Genomic DNA, 24,458 nt, shown 5'->3' on the forward strand with positions numbered 1-24,458 from the left:
CCCCCTCTTCTTCTAACAGACATTTTTGCAGTTCCAATTGACGGGAAACGGTTTACTTGCTGAACGTCCGTGGCATCGTAAACAAAACAGGATTTGCTTTTGTGTTGACTCGATATCGGTAAGTCAACGAACACTTCGCTTTGTTACAGCGTTTCGCTGCAGTTTATAGCTGTGGTGTAGATAAACGCAGGTCTGTTTTCCAAACAGGCGTAGTGACGTTATCGACCCGTTTCCCAGTGTTGGTTAAAGCTAACGGTAGCATGCGAGCTAGCTTTCTTTGCAGCAGGTTATTTGTTTTTCCATTTGATATACTGTATGTCCGACGTTATTGTTGGTGCACTGTATGGATTTTGTTTTTAAACTAATCACCGACAAGACATTGCGCATTAAAGGGAACAGGTTATAAGCAAACCCACCCGTTGTAATGGGGGAGGAGCAGTGTGTCTGACTGGAAAGAAACATGGAAGCTAGCTTAGTTAATTGAGGGTTTGGCTTGAAGGACTGACATAGACATGTGTCAGTTGTAGAATGTGAGTTACTACGATACTACTCATGATTGTCTATTCACCAAAACAATCCATCAAACCCAAATAATAAACTCTTAGGATAATGATACTTAAATATAAACACATTAATGATTACTTACTCTAACCGTAAAAACAGTTTAACATAAAATACCCACAGGGCAGACTCTACAATATAGAAATACACATATTATATTAGATTAGGTGTACTTTAATCCTCCCAAGTTAGGACATGTTTCGACTTGTTAACAGGAATAACACATGAGTATGTATAAACACGGATGTATAAACTGTATAATTGTTGAAATAGTACAGTAACAAATATAATAAAATACATTAAAATGTAAAAATATAAACATATACAGTGAATATATACATATCAACAATAAAACAAATATATACGTATAGAGTAGGCTTTGGTATCCAGCTTTGTAGTTTCATTTATCCAATATTTGTTTTTTCAGTTTGACAATTATTTACAACCCAAATGCATCCATAAAACACACATTTACTGTAGTAATGTTCATACTTTGACAATATCTTGTTTTCATTTGTTTGCGGATAAACAGATACCAAGATGTTTTACACATGTGGACCCAATGAAGCCATGGTGGTGTCCGGTAAGATTTAGTTTTCCTACATCTCAAGGATGCATGGTAATTTCTCAGAATCACACGGGATGTTTAGAAGAGTTGGATAATGAAACCCTGCATATTCCATAATGATGTAATACTAGGTCACTGCACTGTGTAATGTTTAAGAGACAAGTTTAGTAAACAGTGGACATGTGTCATGTGATGATTACATCACATGACACATGTCCACTGTTTACTAAACTTGTCTTGCCTGGATATTGAGCAACATGGAGTAAACTACGAATGTTTCTGCTTGCTGTTACCTATAACAACCAGCTGTAATGAATCAATAGCATTTTCTTCTTGTTGTAATCAGGGTTGCCGGTTGGACTGTGACTCAGTTACTCTATAAGTAACTAGCTGTATATTACTGAATGGTAGAGTTCTGTGTATGAAATGTGTTTTCCTCTCCCCCCCCCCCCCCCCTCCCCTCCAGGCTTTGGCCGTTCTCCTCCTTTAATGATTGCTGGAGGAAGAGTGTTCGTCCTCCCATGTATTCAGAAGATCCAGAGGTGATCCTTTTTCTCTATTTCTCTTTTCTCTTTCAACTTGAATTCAGCCGTCTGGTTTTATTTATTAGTCAATGAAAAAGGGAAATGATAGTTGTGAGAAAAGTCATGTGTTACTGATGTCGTTTCTGAATCTGGAAGTGTTTTCTGTGGTTGATAATTTACTTAATTTCCTTTCCGTTTGCTCATTCTTACTCTTTGTTATTATATCACCCTTTCTTTATTATATCTCCTTTCTTCTCAGGATTGCACTCAACACTCTGACTCTTAATGTGAAGAGTGACAAAGTCTACACCCGTCATGGGGTCCCTATCTCTGTCACTGGCATTGCACAGGTATGCTTTCAGTATACAAACTCCATAAGGCTTTTAATTAACGGAGTCAAACAGCTGTGCATGTTTCCACAAATAGGTTATCTTAATTCCAGGGTTCGTACGGTCATTGAAAACCTGGAAAAGTCATGGGAATTCAAAATGCAAATTCCAGGCCCTGGAAAAGTTATGGAAAACGATGTTTTTCCCAACGTTTTGGAAAAGTCATGGAAATGTAACTAAAGTTGCGTCAAATATAATTTACATTTTATCTAATCGCCAAAATAATCTGCGGTCGCGAGCTGTTATGTGCCATCATGGTGTTATTTTTTAATATATGAAGCGCGAGCTGTGTGCTCGAATCTTCCTGCCTGTGGGCTGAACTCTGCTGCTCCGGGATGAGGGTCAGCTACATTATCTACGGTGCGTTCGTTAACTGTGCGGAGTCACTGTGGCACAGACTCCTCCGCTGGTGAACAGCTGTTAGAACAGGCCGTTCAGGTGTTCAGAGCAGAGCGGCAGAGTGTGATGTGAACTGAAATGTTTTTCTGTCAAAATATCATTAAGGAATCGTTGAGCTAGCTAGCTAGCATACATTGTCACTATCCATTGTACTCAGGTCTTGTACTTGAGTACAAGTAGAAGTACTCAGATCTTGTACTCGAGTAGAAGTACTCAGATCTTGTACTTTAGTAGAAGTACTCAGATCTTGTACTTTAGGAGAAGTGGAAGTACTCAGATCTTGTACTTAATAAAAGTATAGTACCCAGATCTTGTACTTGAGTAAAAGTAGAAGTACTCAATCTTGTACTTGAGTAAAAGTAGAAGTACTCAGATCTTGTACTTGAGCTAAAGTAGAAGTACTCAGATAAGTAAAAGTAGAAGTACTCAGATCTTGTACTCGAGTAGAAGTACTCAGATATTGTACTTAGTAAAGTGAAGTACTCAGATCTTGTACTTAATAAAAGTAAAGTACTCAGATCTTGTACTTGAGTAAAGTAGAAGTACTCAGATCTTGTACTTAGTAGAAGTGAAGTACTCAGATCTTGTACTTAATAAAAGTAAAGTACTCAGATCTTGTACTTGAGTAAAGTAGAAGTACTCAGGTCTTGTACTTGAGTAAAAGTAGAAGTACTCAGGTCTTGTACTTGAGTAAAAGTAGAAGTACTCAGATCTTGTACTTGAGTAAAAGTAGAAGTACTCAGGTCTTGTACTTGAGTAAAAGTAGAAGTACTCAGATCTTGTACTTGAGTAAAAGTAGAAGTACTCAGATCTTGTACTTGAGTAAAAGTAGAAGTACTCAGGTCTTGTACTTGAGTAAAAGTAGAAGTACTCTGATCTTGTAGTAAAAGTAGAAGTACTCAGATCTTGTACTTGAGTAAAAGTAGAAGTACCAGAGTGTAGGAATACTCTGTTACAGTAAAAGTCCTGCATTCAAAATGTTACTCAAGTAAAAGTACAAAAGTATTATCATCAAAATATAGTGAAAGTAGCGACAGTAAACGTAGTCGTTGTGCAGATTGGTCCATTTCAGAATAATATATATGATATGTTTTATAATGATTGATCATGAAAGTGTTCTCAAAGCTGGTGAAGGTGCAGCTAGTTGAAGTACTTTGTAGACTGCAGGGTAGCTTGTGGATTTACTCCAGGTGGAACTAAAGTCTGATTTAAGACTTGATTATATTTCACATCATTCATCCACATCTGTAGAGTAACTAAAGGTATTAATACATGTAGTGGAGGAAAAGTACACCATGTACCTCTGAACTGTAGTGGAGTAGAAGTACACCATGTACCTCTGAACTGTAGAGGAGTAGAAGTACACCATGTACCTCTGAACTGTAGAGGAGTAGAAGTACACATGTACCTCTGAACTGTAGAGGAGTAGAAGTACACCATGTACCTCTGAACTGTAGAGGAGTAGAAGTACAAAGTAGCAAAACATTGAAATACTTAAATAAAGTACAAGTATCTCAAAACTGTACCCACGTATAGTACTTGTTGAGTTTATGAACTTAGTTACTTTACACCAGTGGCTATAAAGATAGAAAGACTCAGCCTTGCACAGAGGCATGACAATACATTTTCAAAATGCTCAACAGTGCTGCCAGAATTATAAACTGACTGCTACACAATTAAAATAAATGCTTTTATATATTTCTATTAGATGTGACTCTTTGGCATTTCTGTTATTATTGACACTGCTGCTTTCAGGGGGTCAGGGGTCGGGTCCTTGCCACCTTTTTCATACCTGATGACTTTGCCTCCCTGACTACAGTTGCTTTAGCGTGTAGAAGCTAGTAAGCCTACTATTTGATGTGTTTTAGATAGGCACAACATGTTTCATATGCAGACCTTATTTTCCTGTTCCATTTTCAAATAAACCATTTTCAGTGGGAATTTTTGGTCATGGAAAATGAGGTAAAGGTCATTGAGAAGTCATGGAAAAGTCATTGAAAATCATTGGTGAAAAAGTGTATGAACCCTGTAATTCATTGTGCATGGGCATTGAAAGACAGGAAGGATGATCAGCTGTTATTAAAAGCAAAAGCTGAATAATTGCAAATACAGGCCTGGTGCTCTCTGTATGACTGATTAATGACATATTTATAAAATAAGGGAACCTGTATCACATGTTCGATTTCATTACATGAAACTAGTGCCAGAGCACAAGCCAGCACTCAAAATAAACCCAGAGCACGCACATTAGGGCTGCTCAATTAATCGTATTTTAATCGCATTTACGATTTTGGCTTGCAACGATCATGAAAACATAATTGAAATAAAACGATTATTTCTTTTTTCTTTATTGTTTTTTTCAGTTGAATTATACTTAAAGTTCACAGTAATCAACTGTTGAAAACATACTGTTCAAATGTTTTTTTTTCAATAAATGGATGTTTTCAAAGTAAATGGATAATCGTTTTTAATGGAGGCTGTGGCTCAGTGGGTTAGTGCGCTGAACTTTGAATCAGGGGATAGCAAGTTCGAGTCCCTCTGCAGTCTGCATGTCGTTGTGTCCCTGAGACACTTCACCCCAAATTGCCCCTGTGGGGATTGCCCACAGTACTGAATGTGTGTTAGTCTCTTTGGATAAAAGCGTCTAACATGTAATGTAATAATCGTGTAATAATCGTGATATCAATTATTGACCAAAATAACAGAGATTTTGATTTTTGCCATAATCGAGTAGCCCTAACGCACATATACAGTTCAGGTTGACAAAGATTTACTGTTCGTAAACAAGGGAAAGGAAAAGGACCCTTGAAAAAGGTCCCATGCTGAATGGAGAACATATGAAAATGTATAAATCGTCAACATTTCTTGTTACTGACTAAACAATACATTTAAATTAAGATAATGTTCGTCTCCAACCAGCTATTTATTTTTCACGTTTTCTTTTGGTATCCTTTTCCAGGTGAAGATCCAGGGCCAGAACAAGGAGATGTTGGCCACCGCCTGCCAAATGTTTATGGGCAAGTCTGAGGCGGAGATTTCCACCATTGCACTAGAAACCCTGGAGGGACACCAGAGAGCCATCATCGCCCATCTGACTGTGGAGGTAGGTGCACTCGCTCCATCAAGTGCATCTGCGTCACGATATCCGCCCATCAAAGCTTGTTCAGAGGCTTTCAGTTTATGACTCACTAAGTGAATGCTCATCTCCAGCTATGAATCTCTCTCTGTGTGCAGGAGATCTACCAGGACCGCAAGAAGTTCTCCGAGCAGGTCTTCAAGGTGGCCTCCTCTGACCTGGTCAACATGGGGATTGGAGTCGTCAGCTACACGCTCAAAGACGTTCACGACGATCAGGTACGTCTGGGGTTCATTTTCTGCTAATGACAAAAATCTGATGATTAAAACACAAATTAATGGAGCAGAAGAAATCTGAATCCTCGCTGTGAGACAAGCTTTTAGTCTCTCAGACACCCAGCTGCTCTCCATTAGCAAATGACGTCTAAGTGCTTCTGTGGTTACCATGCCATCTTGTGTTTTTAATGTCTTCCCTTCCTTTTGACTCCCTCTCTGTCTCCATCTGTCTCCTTCCTCCTCTCAGGACTACCTTCACTCTCTGGGTAAAGCCAGGACAGCGCAGGTTCAGAAGGATGCCAGGATCGGAGAGGCTCAGTACAAACGAGATTCTGTCATGAGGGTAAAATCCCCTCTGCCCATGTGCTCATATTCAAAATATAAAGAAAACACATACCACAATTCCTCATATTCTGTTGTGCTGCTTTCTCTCCACAGGAGGCCCACGCCATGCAGGAGAAGGTCTCCGCTCAGTACAAGAACGAGATAGAGATGGCGAAAGCCCAGAGAGACTACGAGCTAAAAAAGGCAGCCTACGATGTGGAGGTCAACACCAAGAAGGCCGAGTCAGAGATGGCCTATCAGCTTCAGGTACAGTTACGGAGCGTCCACACTACAGCTTCAAAAAAAGCTTGGAGCTGGGCGTGTCTGGAGCTTGGGGATTTTATTCAAGGGATTTATAAACTCCCCAAACAGGCGAAAACCTACCAGTTTCCCCCACTGTCTCTGCCACCTCCCTCCATGCCTGGTTCCTCCGGTTTGTATCCCGGTAGGTCATACAAAACCGGGTGATTGCTACGGCGATAGTTAGTTTCTCCTCCGACTTTTTTTGAAATATAGAAATGAACGGGGGATATCTCTCCCAGCTTAGACGCGGTTTGATTGGCTACGGCTTCAGCTGTCAGATTTTCAGAAACGGGATTTGATTGGCTGGCGCTGGCTACTCCGGCGTCTCCGGCGGAGATGGACCGCTCTGCTACCCACAATTCAGTTCGGCGAAAAAGCGAGGCAACGTGACGTCACCCCATTGAAAGTGAATGGGCAGATTGGAGTTTTCGACGCTGTCGACGCTGTAGTGTGGACGGGCCGTTACTGCTCTGATCTCAAGCTAACTTCGTTTTTATACTGGTGACATTTTGTCTGGTCAGCTGTCCACACGTTATTAAGCTGGCTGGTTGAGTTAAAAAAGGAACAATCCAGATTGGAGGTAATGGAGAGGCGCCTCTCTATAGGCAAGGCCATTTTATTTATATAGCACTTTTCAGCACGTGGCGATTGAAAGTGCTTTACAAAATAAAAATAAGACATTTAAGAAGAAATACAGCATAAATACATTATTAAATGGCATTTAAAAACAGGTAAGATAATGAAAATAAATCAATAAAGACAGCAGGTACAGAATACATGACTAAAAGGCATACTGCAGTGTGAGTATGGGCAGCTCAATTAAAAGCAGCGGCAAATAGGTGCGTTTTTTAGTCTGGATTTGAAAATTGGAAGTGTTTCAGCGGACGTGCACGATTTGGGCAGTTTGTTCCAGATTGTCGGGGCATAATAAAATCAATTCTTTGGTCGACTGGAAGCCAGTGTAATGATCTCAGAACAGGAGTGATGTGATCCACTTTTCTAGTGTCAGTGAGGACTCGAGCAGCGGCGTTCTGAATCAGCTGCAGCGTTCTGATAGATGTTTTAGTGAGCCCTGTGAAGACACCATCGCAGTAGTCGAGTCTACTGAAGATACAAGCATGGACAAGTTTTTCTAAATCCTGTTGCGACATTAGTTGGGGGTAATACCGTATTACTTTTCAGTGCTTCAAGGCTGAGTGGAATTTAATGTTTCATATACTTCTCTGTTCAGGTGGCCAAGACCAAGCAGCGCATTGAGGAGGAGACGATGCAGATTCAGGTGGTGGAGAGGACGCAGCAGATCACTCTGCAGGAGCAGGAGATCACCCGCAAGGAGAAGGAGCTGGAGGCCAAGGTGAAGAAGCCCGCAGAAGCAGAGAAATACCGACTGGAGAGGCTGGCCGAGGCAAACCGGTGAGTGGCGCAGTGCTGTCTGGTGTAGCTCTGATGAGAGCTAAGCATCTATGAAGTTATCTGCATCCAACACCTGAACAGGCTCAGTTCCCAGGTCAGTTTGAGTCGCAGAGAGGCTAAGCTATACGCTGCGACACGCTTCCAATGAGAAGGTCCATACTGAAGGAAGATAGGTTGAAGATATTTAATAAACAAAATCAAAACGGAGTCGGGGACAAAGACGGTCACCAGAAAACATTTCAGCACAAGCTCACCCTCTGTAATCCGCCCCCCGACATGAAACAGGGGGACCTAAATCCACAAACCACGACCAAGGGACGATTGCCGAAAGTGCTCAACAAATACAAATAAGTGTCGTAAACAAATAAAAATAATACAATGAACTCAGTAGGCTAAGTAGCATGTTGGCTCCTACAGGACCACTAAGGTGAACAAATAAATATCACACTAACACCATTTGTAATCTCCAGTCTGCAGCTCATCATGGAGGCTGAGGCCGAGGCAGAGTCCATCAAAGTGAGTCCCTCCCTTCCTGTCTGCCCACTCCATCACATTATGACTTCCAGATCATGTACTCCTCTAAACTAATACTGTTTGTGTGTGTTTTTAGAATAGAATATAATCTTTATTGTCATCATACAAAGAACGACATTTCTTTGGCAACCCTCACTGCAGTAAAACAGACACAAATAAGAGTGGTAAAAGCAGAGGTCGTAGCGATGACAGTGCAACGAGATAAAATGCTCAATGTGCATATTTACACTTGCTTGCACTTGTTTAAAACGTTAAATGTACACAACGGTATATATAGTGTATTTCTAAATGTGTGTTCATTTGTTTTCAGATGAAGGGAGAGGCCGAGGCTTTCGCCGTGGAAGTTAAGGGCCGCGCCGAGGCCGAGCAGATGACCAAGAAAGCAGAGGCCTTCCAGCAGTACAAAGACGGAGCCATGGTGGACATGCTGCTGGAGAAACTGCCCCTGGTCAGTCTGAGTGCACTCACAAGGATGGAGCTGTGGGAGAGAATCAGAAAACCTTTATCAGTCCCACAGAGGGGACACTAACATTGTTACAGCAGAAAAGAGCCATCTTAATGTTACCTAAAGCATGCATACAACAAGTATTAAAGATAACAAAAGGACATTATAATGAAAAGAATACACATCCATCACAGCACGGGAGTCAGGATTAAAGGTGGGGTAGGTAATTCACTTCAGAAACACTTGTTATATTCCATGGAATGCTCTTAACATCCCGATAGCAATGAATACTTGAAGTGCTTTGACAATAAATACATAAAAAATCTGTAAAAAGCACGACCAATCATCTGAGCCGGCCCGGCTAAAATAACTGGATGGCCTACCTGCCTGTCAGCCTTCCATCGGGGCACAAACTTATGTCGTGCCCTCATTGGTCATGTGCGCGTTCATGTGTGTTGGAGGAGGGGCTCTGTGAGGAAGTCAGAAGGAAGGGGCAGATTTTTTCCGGCTGCGTACTTTCAAATTCTAGCGCACTCGAGCTGGTTTCTCCATTCTTACCTACCTACCTTTAAAGGCCCTAGGTTGAGTTTATTTTGAATTAGTTGTAGCTGATAAATCCACACTCATTTGTGCCAGTTCTTTGACATTTTGGTGTAATTGTATTGTTTTTTGCAAATTCAAATGATTTAAATTAATGGAAAGTATTTCATCCACACACACAACCGATTATAATTTCATAATTTAGCAACCCTTTAGAATTTCAAACGGACAACGTAACATTTGTTTTCACAAATTACTTATTGCAATGAAGTTTTGTGGCTCTTAATATTACAAGCTTCGTCAGTTCAAGAGAAGGTTCATGTGTGCCATAATTCCTGATTTCTGTAGTTTGCAGACTTTTTTATACATAAAAAAAGTTACAAATATTCTAATCCTAGACTCGAATCAATCCAGCAACATATATTATTCTGAATTGAGTATCATTTCTTTATATGTGCTCTTGCTAAATCTAGACTGTCAACCGGCAGGGGCTCAGTCAGTAGGGGCTTGGACTGGGAGCTGTAGGGTCGCCGGTTCAAGTCCCCGAACAGACCTAAAAATGGAGAGTGGACTGCTACTGGGAGAGGTCCTGCCCTGCCGTGGTGCCCCTGAGCAAGGCACCGGAGGATGGGTTAAAAGCAGAGAACAAATGTCTGTGTGCTCTCCATTACAGAGGGTTTCATCCCTCCCAATTCTATCTATTCTATTCTATCTTTTCATCCCCCCTTCTCAGCATTAGTTCTCCTTTTCCTTCTTGTCCTGCAGATTGCAGAGGCCATCAGTAAGCCCCTGTCGGAGGCTCAGAAGATCACGATGGTGTCCAGCGGTAACGGAGAGGTGGGAGCGGCCAAACTGACCGGAGAGGTTCTGGATATCATGACCAGGCTGCCGCTAGCCGTGGAGAAACTCACCGGAGTCCGCATCTCTCAGGTGAACTGGAGCTCATCTTGTGAGAGTCACATGTGGGAATCACCAGGCTCCCACGATACGATACTCAAGCCACGATAAGATAGTATTACGATTTGCTAAGTATTGCGATACGATATATTGCGATTGTGTCTGCCCTTCCTGGTTAAAAAATATCCAAAAATATTTTCGCACCTTTGATTTAAACACGACCAGCGCATTTCTGATTTCTTTCACCGCTGACTCCATCTTTGTTTTGACTAACTTCCTGCCTATCCCATGGATGTATAATAAGAACTGGATACAGCGTGGGAGGCGGGGTCTCGTTCTTTCCTATGAGAGCTGCTCATTGGCCATGAAGACAAAATGGCCCAACTTTTGGGAGAGCGAAACGTCACGAAAGTATTCATATAATCCGTATTTATTGTGCATGCATGGGTAAAGGTCAAACTCATGTAGTACTGATGCCGAGGAAGAATAACGTTGTTGGCACATTTTACAAGGGCTATACAAATGTTCATACTGGGTAGTTTATTTAGTTTAAAAAAAATTATCCAACGATTTACAGACGTCTCTTTCCCAATGTTAGTCAATGGGAAAAAGTCTTTCCGGGCCCAGCGACTGATACGGAAGTGTAGTACCGCCATTTGGCCACAACGAATATTTTCCTCAGAGTCCGGCGCACTTCCTGGAGGCTTGGCCTATCCCACTGACTTTACCCATGACCGCACAAGAGAAAGCTCAACACCATCTAGTGGATTGACAAAGCAATTGTCCCCCCCCCTGTATTAGCCTGTATTATTAATAATAGCAGCATTGCAATAAATAAATTGTGCGCGCATCGCGCATCTTCAAATAAAGGCAATGGCAGGCACTTTAGAAAATAACAAAAAATAAACCAACATCATGTTGTTGGTTTATTTGTCGTTTATTTTGTTTCTTGGCCCCCCTGTACTCTGGTTCCACGCTTGCCATAAGCTTAAGGAAACCCCCTCCTTCCACGAAACGTATTGGCAGCATGTCCTTCACTATCATATTGGTAATTAGTGCAGTTATTTCACCTGCACGCATGTCATCACAACGAAGTGAAGTTGGTAATGGCCGGCTGTGCTGCGTCTTTCTCTGTAACCTCTTTGGCGTGCTTCGCACTCAAATACGAACGCATTGTTGAGGTTGAGCTGTGATAGACCAACGTCTTTTCGCAGAGCTTGCATTTAACTTCCTTTGGACTTGTAAGTTCAAAGTAGTTCCACGAGGAGGAACTCTTTTTACCTGCCGGCTGCCGCTTTGTTCATCTTTAGTCGCACGTGTGAGGGAGAGGGGGGGGGGGTCGGTGTGTAGCGTGCTGCAGCAGCAGCAGTCTGCTCTGCACGCAGGCTTCCTCCAAGTTTACAGTAAAACAAACTGGTGGTGTGACCAATGGCCATTTACAATTATTAATACTATTACTATTATTAGTCTATATTTTGGTTGAAACTAAGCCAGAAAAAAAACCATAAATAATAATAAAAAAATATAAATAAAATCGATTTTTAAAAATAATATTCGATTATGGAGACTGTGACGAATATTCGAATAATCACTGGCACCCCTAGTAATTATCTCCCGTTTCTCTTTGATTTGCAGGTTGGATCAGCTGTGTATTAAGAAGAGAGAAGGAATGGGAGTAATCCGAAGAGATGTCATCAAATATCCAGACTAGGAGCTCCACGTCTCCTCCTCGTGCCTATAACCACTGTACCGGCTCTGCGGCGCTGTCGTCTCGTCCCATCGTCTGTGTGTGCATGTTTCACTTCTGTGTCCAGTTCCTCTTCCATCCAAACAGGATCTTTGTAATGTGATTTTTCTTTCCATGTCCGATTTAAAAAAAAAAAAGGTTTTATTTTTTACCAGGAGAGAAAAGCCTCCCAGTTGGAATTCCTATCTGTGTTGTTTTATACTTGGCCATGCAAGTTTTTATTTTTAATCCAAACGGCAACTAGCTGAATTATATATAGGTCAATCGTTTTTTAATATAGAAGATATTTATGGCTGTAGCTTGTTTGTGCCTTTCAATTAAGTAAATGGTGCCGAGCTCTTCATCACCTCATAGTTGAGTGTTTGGGTAGATTGTTGCTGTGGTTCGAAATAATTGACCCATCACTCATCCCCGCTTTGTCCGCTAAAGAGACAAAGTTGTCGATAGTTTACTACACGTCTCTTCATCGTGCTCAAATGTTCTTGTGTTTCAGAATGAAGGGGAAGGAAGTGGTTGATGGTAACGAGCTAAAAGGGTTTCCAGGTGAAAGCTATGAAAGTATGTTGTGGTGGGAAAACATTGAGTGTGCTGGAGAGAGCTCATCACTAACGGCCTGTTGCTTTATGTGCGTGCTGCCTAGAGTTAGTTGATTTTGTGTAGTGATTTTCCATTGCAAAATGATGCCGTGTCGGATAGATCTTGACAGACTTGGCTCTTGCATGTTGAAAGGTGTTTGTTAGCGCCTCTGATCTGGAGCTTCGTCTCTTAACAGTCAATTTTTTTCCAGCTGCCATGCCATATGCATTTTGTTACCGCCAAGTGCCTGTTCCTAACTCAACTTTATTAAGTTAAATTCCACTTCTCTGTCAGGGAATCTTTTCTCATATCTATCTGATCCGAAGCCAATGGCCGTCACTAGCGAGGGCTGCAGATTAAAGCCAAATCAGACTCTACTTCTATTGTATGTTCTTGTGACTAATCTTCTACTTTCCTAACTTGTTGATGCATGTCTCTACTTTATGTTGACACAAGTAGTTACTATATAGCTTTGAAGTTGTATACAAGTTAAATATTTGAGATTTATCTGTAGTGAAATGTTTATGTAGACAATAAAGTATGGTTTAATCACTGAAGCCTTTTGCCGCTTGTTTCATTTAACATTACATTTATCCAAAGCGACTTACAATAAGTGCGTTCGACCAAGAAGATATAAACTTGAAGAAAACAGAATCATATAAGTACAGGTTTCATACAGCCAAAACATTTCAAGTGCTACTCAACTGGCTTTAGATAAGCCAGTCTTTATTAGATCGCTCGAAGTGGAGTCGAAAGAGATGAGTTTTCAGTCTGCACCGGAAGATATGTAGACTATCTGCGGTCCTGATGTCCATGGGGAGCTCATTCCACCATTTGAGCCAGGATAGCAAACCACGTGTTTTTGCTGATGGGAACTTGCGTGATTTAACATCAAAGTACTTCATTAAATCTAATTTATGAACATATGGAGCAGACTAGACGGCATTAACATGTAACACTCACGCTTCTACTGGCTCGTGCTCCAACATGTGATCGGCTAAGGGGCGGGACATCTCTAAGCGGTTGACCAATCACAACAGAGCTGGCCAGCGAACCAATCAGACAGAGGGTTAAAGAGGTGCTGCTGAACAGGCAGTATGAGAACAAGAGCTTTTTGAACATTAAAGCATGGATACATGTCCCAGTGAGACACATATAGGGCCCCTTAAACCAAACTGAAGTCACATCTGTAAAGCATATGTTCATTTCTTTGAAAAGGTTAACTTTATTAAAACATCTACAAAAATAGACAACGATTAATTACAATAGCATCAAGTAGCAAGCGTTCTACAGAGATACAGAAGACCCCAAATGTAACAAAGAGTTTTCCATATATTAGTAAAGGAAATTACAATTCTGTCCTTAAAATATGTACATACTATTATGCTCAACCTCGAAAGACACAAAAAGGACAAAATCAGACATCAAGGAGTGTCCAAGTACATACAGTATATATAAAAATATTGGTTTAGTTGAACTACAGTGTATCAAAAATCACTCAAATGGCACAAGCATTCCCGATCAGTAAACATGTTTCACGTGATCACCTCAGGACTGATTTACAGTGCTTAACAATCAGTAAGGTAGGTGGCATTGATTCTACTGCGGTCAGCTTAAGGTACTAATGCGGAGGTTGATGTTGACGTTCACACTGAAAAAAAGAAAATCAGGTTTCCCATAATTCCCTGTGTGAGTACAGTAATGCATTTGGATGAGCAAAGATTGATTATTGGAGGAGTACAAAAGGCTTTCATACATTTTAAATGAGATGAATCGATGGTGCCATTCCATTTCTTAAATAATATTTTACATCTCATGGTTTGGCAATGCCTTGTAGAGGGGGAGGGGGGGTGGGGGGATTTAACAAGGCAGACTGTGGCGGTTTCTCAATCGCGAGGATGCTTGCTTGGTAGCACATGTCTTCCGAGTCACTTCCTTCAGAAGCTAGGCAAGAATCCTCCCTGGCATTCGGAAAACGAAGAGTGGAACAGGCTAACATTTTCCGCCACAGATTTGGGGAAATTGGTCCGTGCGCAAAGCATTGTGGGGATTTGAAGGACGCAAAGTCTACCCATGTGCAGCACTTGATGACGTAGTATCCTTGAAATATTGGCTTGGAAGCCAGTATCCTCGCGATTGAGAAACGGCCAGAGTGCTGAATGTTAATCTCCCTTGGGGAAATCACTGCAGGTGAAATGCATTAGAATCCACATCGACAGGAATCATATCGGGCCACTCATAGAAAAGAGTTTCATCACGGCCACTGATATGCACGTGGGATTTAAAGTGCAGCTCGTTGTGGAATTTTACATGTATCCTTTGTGTCTGGGTCACAGCCACAAATATTGCCGAAAACACCTGAGCAGGAGGATCAGGAGATGTCCCTTCGACAGCATCGTCTCTGCTCGGAAGCAACAGACCCTCCTCTTCTGTGCCTTCGTCCTCAAGTCCATTCGGCTCCAGGGTAACAGTCCTGTTGCCCAGATTGGGGGTTTTAAAGTTTTTTATGGCAAAAATCAGGGGAGAAAACGTGACTTTATCACATTTTAGAAAGGGGGCTGCTGGTGTCTGGTCCACATCATTTCATATAAGTCCAGAACAACTTTGAGTCACAAGGGTCAACAAACATGGCGACTCTCATATATCTCATGTTCACTTTTCAACGTCTTCTAGTGGGTTGTCTCAGACGGGCAAAAGGGGCTGAAGCCTCGATATATTTCTGATTTAGACTAAAATGTGTAAAGTATACCATACATACGAAGACAAATCCTGTGTCTTCACTTTCATGTCCCAACAATAGGTGTGTGTTGTGTGCAGCTTTACCTGTCGCCCTGCATGTAGAATATGAGATCAAATAAAAGTCATGAAACTTAATTCATGTTAATGTCCTAGCTTGCTATGGTTGTAGTATTACGAGTCATTTAGCGCCTACAGCTTCCCGTATTATTAACTCTACAGCACTTAATCACCAGGCACACACACCCTGCTTTATGTTAAAGTCTCTGAGAAGAGGGAAAGTCCCTACGCAGACTGCACCCACCACCAGCGAAATGTAGCGCGGACCGTTACCAATCCAAAGCTTGGTTAGTTTTGCATTTGGGGTCTGATGTGGAAATAAACCGAACCAGCGGCGTCTCAGCCCCATCCACCCAAAAAAGTACAAATATAAAAGCGAGCAACCCACTCTCCCTCTCATCTGCCTCCACCACACCTCCCCCTGTTCTCTCTCTACACCATGTTCATGGCGTCCTCGGTGAGAAAGGAGTGGATGTCTGTGAAGGACGGACGGAGTTTGCAGTCTCTGTTCCAGCAGCTCAACATGAGCTCGTAGAGACCCTGAGGACACACAGCCGGCCTGCTCAGATACACCTGCAGGAGAGGGGAGAGGGGGGGGGGAGGTGTGTGAATGTTGGGACCTTAGTTTATTTACATGTATATTTAAAAAAAATCATAAATCTATCAGATTCAGAAATATAAGTGAATTAAACATCTATTCTTGTCAGTGGGCCATTTTGGTGCAGCATTAAACAAAATAAAAAAATCTTACATACGACAGCAATATGCACTCCATCAAGTAACAAGAAAAACACATGCTAGAAAGACACTATCACATCAAATGAAGGCGAACCTCAAGTTTGAAAAAGGCAAATATTGAAGAAGTAAAATGGCATGAACAAAGTGCAACAATAAAAGATGGACCATACATTTTCCTTGTCTCTTAAATTGGTTTTAAGAATAGAGGCAATCACTATGTGTTACTGTAACTATTCTAAACTGATACATATGAAGTGTGGCACACAGACCAGCCACTAGAGGGCCAGTGATTACATAAGTAAATAGAGATCTGCTTGTTTATGAAAATTGAAGGAGGAAGGAGCCTCAGAAGGCACTCGTTTGTGGTTTTAACTGAGTAAACACGTGATGACCTACAGTACTCTAAAAAGGCGTGAGTACCTGTCTGCCCTGGTCTCTGAAGAACTCCCCGGCGTTGTCGATCACTTGTTCGTCGGTCAGGTTGGAGTACGGCTGCTCCTGACAAACGCTCAGCATCTCCCACAGCGTCACGCCGAACGCCCACACATCGCTGGTGTAGGGAGGACATGCTTTCTTTTACGTACAAGTACATTATTGGAGTTCATGCGTCAGCGTACCCAAATGTTTTTTGTCGTGCCACACGAAGACACGGACTACGATAGTTTACAGTAAACAAGTTGCTGTTGTTGCATGTCAACATCAGAAGACATTTCCAGCAACAACAACCCGCATAAACAACATTTAAAAGAAATACGCATGATGCAAAGTAATAATAGTTCATGATGATTGTTCAACAGAGGACATCTTATACATGTGTAGTATATAAATGTTGATATAAATAATTTATATTAAGTAGTTTGTAATAGAAATAGTGTTTTTAAAATGTTTAACGGATGGATTTTGTTTTTATTTAGATATTTTTTATCCAAATTTTCTTTAGAATTTAAACTGGATTCAAATATTGATACAATCCATGTCAATAAATATATAACAATAACCTGCATTAACAACACCTAAAGAAATATCAATTTATAACCATGATACAAACTAAACATATCTTAATTTTAATATATATAAAATATATGAAGTGGTTTGCAATGAAAATGTTGTTTAATGTTCCCATGGATTTTGGTATATACATATTTTTTAATCCAAATTCTAATAATTTTCCTTAGATTATTTATTGATGTAAAACAACAATATCCATGACTCTGATTAACCACACACACACACACACACACACACACACACACACACACACACACACACACAATTTGTGAATACAATGTTTTTTCTTTAGCCTTTCTCTGCATTATTTGTATTTATTTTCCTAACATGTATATAGTTATCTTCATCTGCAACATAATACGCACCATTCTATTCTACTTTGTTTTTTCTTACACTATCTTTATTTTTTTATTTGTATTGTTTTATGTCTTGTATAACTATGTAGCATTGTTGGAGGAGCTCGATTTCTACACTGTAGCTTGTGTGCATATGACATTAAGCCTTTGAATCTTGAAACACACACCCCCACACCCACACACACCCCTCACCATGAGTATGCACTCCCAGGCCATCCAGCGAATGGGCAGCACGGCGCGGCCCTGGATCCTGTAGTAGTCTCCAGCGTAAAGGTTCCTGCTCATCCCAAAGTCAGCGATCTTGATGTGACGCTCTCCCCCCCGATCATCCCCGCTCTCCCCCTTCTCCCCCCCGACCAGAGAGTTTCTCGTGGCCAGATCTCGGTGCACGAAGTTCAGCGAGGCGAGGAACTTCATGCCTGACGCTATCTGGCTCGCCATGGAGATGAGGGCTGGGTAACTGAGGGGGATAGAGGGGATAGATTTAGGGAATCATTTAAAAATTAAAAATCTATGACAGTTTAAGAATATGTACGAATCAAGGACGGGTATGTTGTCAATATATCACAAGGAAATTGGGTAAAGTGTCCCCTTACAAAGGAAAAATGCATAGACATAGTAAAGGAAACTACATGATGATCATTTAAGCGGCACTAATGGAAGAAAGGTGGGAGAATAGACAGTTATTCATGAACAAAAGCAGCGATACACACGAATAAAAAAAGACAACTGATTCAGTGGAAAGATTACTAGAAGTGTAACTCCCAACATAAACCTTTTCTTTTTCGGTTCTGTATCATTTTGATTTATGTTTGTGGTTCGTTCACGGATTCAAGGATCATTTATCGCCAGACTGCAATAACAGTAGTAGAAGTATTCTGAATGTGCAACCGGGCCATTGTAAACGTCAGGGAAAAACATTGTCCATCAACTTTGTGACCACGCGTCGTTGATGAAAAACAAAGGCTTTAGTCGGTGGGGTATTTGTTGTTATTCTTGAAAACATCATAAGTCTAGTTAAAACATATATGACTGTGTTCTCTTATAACCGTGTGTTAGAGCCAGTATTTAGTTTTTATAAGAAAGGCCACCTAAATGTGCCGTCTGTAGTCAACACACTATAAAAGACTACAATTCCCACGGCGCCTGCTCTAAAGTGACAGCGATGGGCGAGCTGCTAGAAAGACGCCGTCGAGGACCAGTTTTTAACCGTCCAGTTATCCTTTAAGTTATTACGTTATATGAGCCTTATCAAGACAGAGAGAATACCTACGTTGTTTGATATTTGTTTCGACTATCCAGGCTGAAGACTTTTCTTTTTGTTGCTGCTTTTAATTGAACTATTCATATCTTAAACTGCACTGTAACTTTTATCCATGTACTTTTTCTTTTAATGTTTATTTTATTAGCTTTTCTTTTTTAATGCTTAATGTCTTTCATTTTTTGTAAAGCACTTTGAATTGCCTTGTGTTGAAAAGTGCTATATAAATAAACTTGCCTTGTCTATTGTAAAGGCCTCTTCTCTTTGTTGCATGTGTAAAAGTTTGTTATTTTATTTTGAGCAAACACATCTAAACTATCGGAGGCCAAGCAACTCTTCAACTGTAAGTAATATAGAGGAAAGATGTCTGTTTAAGGCGTCTAGTGGCTTGAAAGAAAAGCAAGGAAGGAAGCCACGACACTGTTTGAGCGTGTGCATATGTGTGGTGTACCTGATGGTGGGTGTGTTGTGTGTCGGCCCCGTTTTGTCCAGAAGCACCCGGTGGGACAGATACTGGTTGAGGTCTCCACACTCCATGTACTCAGTGACCATGCAGAGCGGGTCGCTGCTCACACACACTCCCAGCAGGCGGATGATGTTCGGGTCCTTCAGGCGAGACAGGATCTTCACCTCTTTCAGGAAGTCGTTCCTACCAGGAGAGAAACACGGTTATCTCTCAGACGGGATGAGAAGTGACTTAAAGGTCCCCTATTATGCTGGTTTTCATCCATATATTACAGCTCTCACATACAGAACATGTCTCTGAAGTGTTTGGCTCCAACCCCCAAACAGATCATTGCAGCATTACCCATAATCCCCTCTGTTTCAGCCCTGTTTCCAAAGTGCTGATTCTCTGTCTGTTACTTTAGATGAAAATAAGGAGCCCCTCCCCACGCCCCTCTGAGAGAGATTTGGTTACAAAGAACTCAATGGTGCTCTAGAGGAGATTCAGGTGATAAGGGGGGGGGGGGGGGGGTTACCTTGGTTGCTGATTGGCTAATGGTTACACAAGACAACACATCGTTATGACATCATGAAGTGGCCAAAATCTGATCAGCTCATTTTCAGACAGGTTTTTATAGAAATGGATCAAAAAGAGAGAGAATCTTTGTTCCTGAAACTTTCAGAGTCTCTTTCCACAGAGGGGACACATGTTGATGTAGAAGAGACATGAAGAAGAGGGGACACATGTTGATGTAGAAGAGACATGAAGAAGAGGGGACACATGTTGATGTAGAAGAGACATGAAGAAGAGGGGACACATGTTGATGTAGAAGAGACATGAAGAAGAGGGGACACATGCTGATGTAGAAGAGACATGAAGAAGAGGGGACACATGTTGATGTAGAAGAGACATGAAGAAGAGGGGACACATGTTGATGTGAAGAGACATGAAGAAGAGGGGACACATGTTGATGTAGAAGAGACATGAAGAAGAGGGGACACATGTTGATGTAGAAGAGACATGAAGAAGAGGGGACACATGTTGATGTAGAAGAGACATGGAGAAGAGGGGACACATGTTGATGTAGAAGAGACATGAAGAAGAGGGGACACATGTTGATGTAGAAGAGATATGAAGAAGAGGGGACACATGTTGATGTAGAAGAGACATGAAGAAGAGGGGACACATGTTGGTGTAGAAGAGACATGAAGAAGAGGGGACACATGTTGATGTAGAAGAGATATGAAGAAGAGGGGACACATGTTGATGTAGAAGAGACATGAAGAAGAGGGGACACATGTTGATGTAGAAGAGACATGAAGAAGAGGGGACACATGTTGATGTAGAAGAGATATGAAGAAGAGGGGACACATGATGTAGAAGAGACATGAAGAAGAGGGGACACATGTTGATGTAGAAGAGACATGAAGAAGAGGGGACACATGTTGATGTAGACGAGACATGAAGAAGAGGGGACACATGTTGATGTAGAAGAGACATGAAGAAGAGGGGACACATGTTGATGTAGAAGAGACATGAAGAAGAGGGGACACATGTTGATGTAGAAGAGACATGAAGAAGAGGGGACACATGTTGATGTAGAAGAGACATGAAGAAGAGGGGACACATGTTGATGTAGAAGAGACATGAAGAAGAGGGGACACATGTTGATGTAGAAGAGACATGAAGAAGAGGGGACACATGTTGATGTAGAAGAGACATGAAGAAGAGGGGACACATGTTGATGTAGAAGAGACATGAAGAAGAGGGGACACATGTTGATGTAGAAGAGACATGAAGAAGAGGGGACACATGTTGATGTAGAAGAGACATGAAGAAGAGGGGACACATGTTGATGTAGAAGAGACATGAAGAAGAGGGGACACATGTTGATGTAGAAGAGACATGAAGAAGAGGGGACACATGTTGATGTAGAAGAGACATGAAGAAGAGGGGACACATGTTGATGGAGAAGAGACATGAAGAAGAGGGGACACATGTTGATGTAGAAGAGACATGAAGAAGAGGGGACACATGTTGATGTAGAAGAGACATGAAGAAGAGGGGACACATGTGATGTAGAAGAGACATGAAGAAGAGGGGACACATGTTGATGTAGAAGAGACATGAAGAAGAGGGGACACATGTTGATGTAGAAGAGACATGAAGAAGAGGGGACACATGTTGATGTAGAAGAGACATGAAGAAGAGGGGACACATGTTGATGTAGAAGAGACATGAAGAAGAGGGGACACATGTTGATGTAGAAGAGATATGAAGAAGAGGGGACACATGTTGATGTAGAAGAGACATGAAGAAGAGGGGACACATGTTGATGTAGAAGAGACATGAAGAAGAGGGGACACATGTTGATGTAGAAGAGACATGAAGAAGAGGGGACACGTGTTGATGTAGAAGAGACATGAAGAAGAGGGGACACATGTTGATGTAGAAGAGACATGAAGAAGAGGGGACACATGTTGATGTAGAAGAGACATGAAGAAGAGGGGACACATGTTGATGTAGAAGAGACATGAAGAGGGGACACATGTTGATGTGGAAGAGACATGAAGAAGTGGATTTTGCATAATAGGGAACTGTTAAGACATAATGAAATACTGAAATGTCTTGAATAAACGTCCCCCAGCAGCTCTCGGTGGCGTGAGGCTTCATCGATTTGTTTTGCTGGTCAATATGTTTGTGTCGCTCTGACTATCACTAAACGCGCACACAGTATTAACCTGTTGCCAGAGAGTCTTAGCACATAAGCTCACATGAGATAAGGGCTTTATCTTCACATCCCATGACAGGGCAGAGAGCCAAAGTAAACAAGCAGCAGGTGGAAAGAGTCAAACATCCAAAAAAAGGCCCTGATAAAGTGATGATAATCTCTTCCCTGCTACTGCTGAACATGTCAGTAATGTCCCGTAGAAGACTGGGTGCTCCGAACACATATGACGGGAGGGAAGAGGAGAGAAGCTGTGTGAGGGGAATCTTTGTGAGCAGAATAACTGGAAACCAAAGAAGCTGCAGGAGATCGACTTGATGTCCTCCATTAAAATTAACCTTTAATAGAGGACACATTTTCTGCCAGAGTGTGACCTGTAGCCCACCGTGTTGTGTCATCTAACGTAAGGGGATGAAACCAAAACGCTTGGGAAACAACAAGGATTTGGGATCATCACGCAACATGAAATAGGAAAAAAGTAGCTCGAACAAATAGTGGGATTATATCCAAGGTCGTGTGTGTTTGGTTCTCGAGTGTATCGGACTGTCGATCTCATTATTTAAAATGTTGAAGCGGTACTATTAACCTTTTTTTTGTATCCTTTGCTTGTACAATATTTTATTTTTCAAAGAACAAAAGACACTTAAGCAAACCACCTGAAGCTCACTATGTTGTCCCGGTTAGAAACTCAAATCCTAGTGTTCATGTGTTGCCAGATAGGGGGGAGATAAAGGTCCTTAATTCCCTTTGAGCTGTAAAAGCAGAAAGAAATATGTGTTACAAACCTGGCGTTCTTGGAGGCGTCGGGGCGCAGGATCTTCACGGCCACCAGCAGAGGGCGACCTTTCCTCACATTGAAGGGGAACTCCAGGGTGGGAAAGTCCTGAGGGTTCTCGATTTCACACAGGTGCACCTTTCATACAGAAGGACAGACATCGTTAATCTCTCCTCCACCCACCACAAGTTATTTCAGGTCATCCCTCTATGTTCTCGTCACCGGCTTAAGCTTCAACATCAGGATCCATGTATGTGTGATCCTCTCCAGAATGGAAGGAGTCATCACATAGAGCATCAACTAGTTCCTGAACAGTGTCCTTCACATGCTGATATCCAAGACAAGGAGTCACACAGTCACAAGATGGAGGAGTAGAAAGCAGTCTTCACAGTTTAGTTCAGATTAGCTCCACGTCAGAAATGAGCATGCTTGATGTCTATCTCCATAGAGGCTGAAGCATCATGTTCATCACATAGCTATCATCTGCCTCAAACAGTCCTGATGCACTTCTCTCATACATCCTGTTACGCAGGGGCAGTTCTAGGGGGGGCCCACAGGGGTCAGTGCCCCCGTAACACTGACCAGAGACCCCCCCTGTGGCCACCCTCCAAAAAAAAGGTTACAATATTACGATTTATTGGAACTAAATCAAATCAGAGACCCGGATGTACAGTGGAGATTAAACTGTTCATTACCTTATAAAAGCAAATACCGTTTAATGAAAACAAACGACTGAAACAAAGGACTGTAACTTAAATGTACTAAAACAAATTACTGTATTTTATATTTATTTTACACAATTACTTTATTTTGTCTTTTTAACACGCTTTTATTGTGCCCCCCTCATGAAATGACTGGCCCCAGCGCCCCAGCCCCCCCAGTAAAATTGGTCTAGAACTGCCACTGCAGCTACGTACACAGCAACAGTTGGGCCTTTGTTATCATGTGCTACTGATATTGGAAGAGTAGATTCAGTATTTTCCTGACACCCTACCTCTCCAAACTGTCCTTCTCCCAGCTTCTCCTTGAAGACGAGGAAGTGTCGGGGCAGCTCGGGCAGCGGGGCGCCGTCGGCCCCCGGGCTGCAGGAGGTCAGCGCGGGCACGGCGTACGTGTTGTTGCCGCTGACGCCCTGCAGGCTCACGATGTCCGCCTCGGCGTAGTGAGGCACGCTGGGAGGCAGCGGGGGAGACACGGGGGGAGACAGGGAGGGGTAGGGAGGAGAGCCAGGGTAGGGAGGGGGCTCCTCTTGAGTCGGGGGGAAACCCTTCTCCATGTCCATGTCCGAACCACAGGCTGCAGGGAGGAGGGAGAGACAGACAGACAGGAGGAAATGCAGACATTAGAAGGACTGTGATTAAAAGCAGCTTTGTTTTGCTGCGAGACGGTCTGACCGAGAGAATCACATGCCATCAAATGTTCAGACGGCTTGTTATTAAGGGATAGTTTGGGTTTTTGGAGGGGATTTCATTAATCAATAACAGAAGAAGGCATTGTATTTAAAAAAAACAATACTTCAAAAAGGTTCTGTGCCGAAAACTAATATATGATATGATTGAAATGGATAATAAAAAACAGCTAGGAGCTACAGAAATGGATAAAATAATCTCAAACAATCAAGACAAAAGTATCCGCCATCTTTTATCAATAACAAGAGTTTTAACCACAAGAAATATCCTCAATCTGCCTCGTCGTACCCATGTGACTGTTATCGCTGCTGCTTATTTCCTTGACATCTGTTCTCCAAATCCACACACTGAACATCTTGTGATGGATGAGT

At 41.9% G+C, this 24,458-nt stretch overlaps 2 protein-coding genes across 2 annotated transcripts in view; one reads left to right on the forward strand and one right to left on the reverse strand.

The window, feature by feature from the left end:
- On the forward strand, positions 1–13,128 carry flot1b (flotillin 1b). The gene is made up of 13 exons (XM_034102458.2): positions 1–118; positions 1,094–1,144; positions 1,596–1,671; positions 1,913–2,003; positions 5,401–5,544; positions 5,676–5,795; positions 6,040–6,135; positions 6,231–6,383; positions 7,651–7,832; positions 8,303–8,348; positions 8,677–8,814; positions 10,117–10,281; positions 11,884–13,128. Exons 2-13 carry the CDS (start codon positions 1,102–1,104, stop codon positions 11,902–11,904), a joined length of 1,275 nt encoding a protein of 424 aa, XP_033958349.2. The 5' UTR covers positions 1–118; positions 1,094–1,101; the 3' UTR covers positions 11,905–13,128.
- Positions 13,129–13,772: 644 nt separating this feature from the next.
- ddr1 (discoidin domain receptor tyrosine kinase 1) overlaps positions 13,773–24,458 on the reverse strand; it is a 61,672-nt gene continuing 50,986 nt past the window's right edge. The window contains exons 15-20 of the mRNA XM_071205970.1: positions 23,673–23,974; positions 22,689–22,816; positions 19,182–19,379; positions 17,653–17,929; positions 16,526–16,678; positions 13,773–15,940 (exon numbers count right to left, since the gene is read on the reverse strand). Of these exons, the coding sequence (XP_071062071.1) occupies positions 15,800–15,940; positions 16,526–16,678; positions 17,653–17,929; positions 19,182–19,379; positions 22,689–22,816; positions 23,673–23,974 (1,199 nt within the window). The 3' untranslated portion in view covers positions 13,773–15,799. The remainder of the gene's footprint in view (positions 15,941–16,525; positions 16,679–17,652; positions 17,930–19,181; positions 19,380–22,688; positions 22,817–23,672; positions 23,975–24,458) is intronic.

The sequence above is a fragment of the Pseudochaenichthys georgianus genome, chromosome 16, assembly GCF_902827115.2.
Source record: "Pseudochaenichthys georgianus chromosome 16, fPseGeo1.2, whole genome shotgun sequence".
NCBI lineage: Eukaryota > Metazoa > Chordata > Actinopteri > Perciformes > Channichthyidae > Pseudochaenichthys > Pseudochaenichthys georgianus.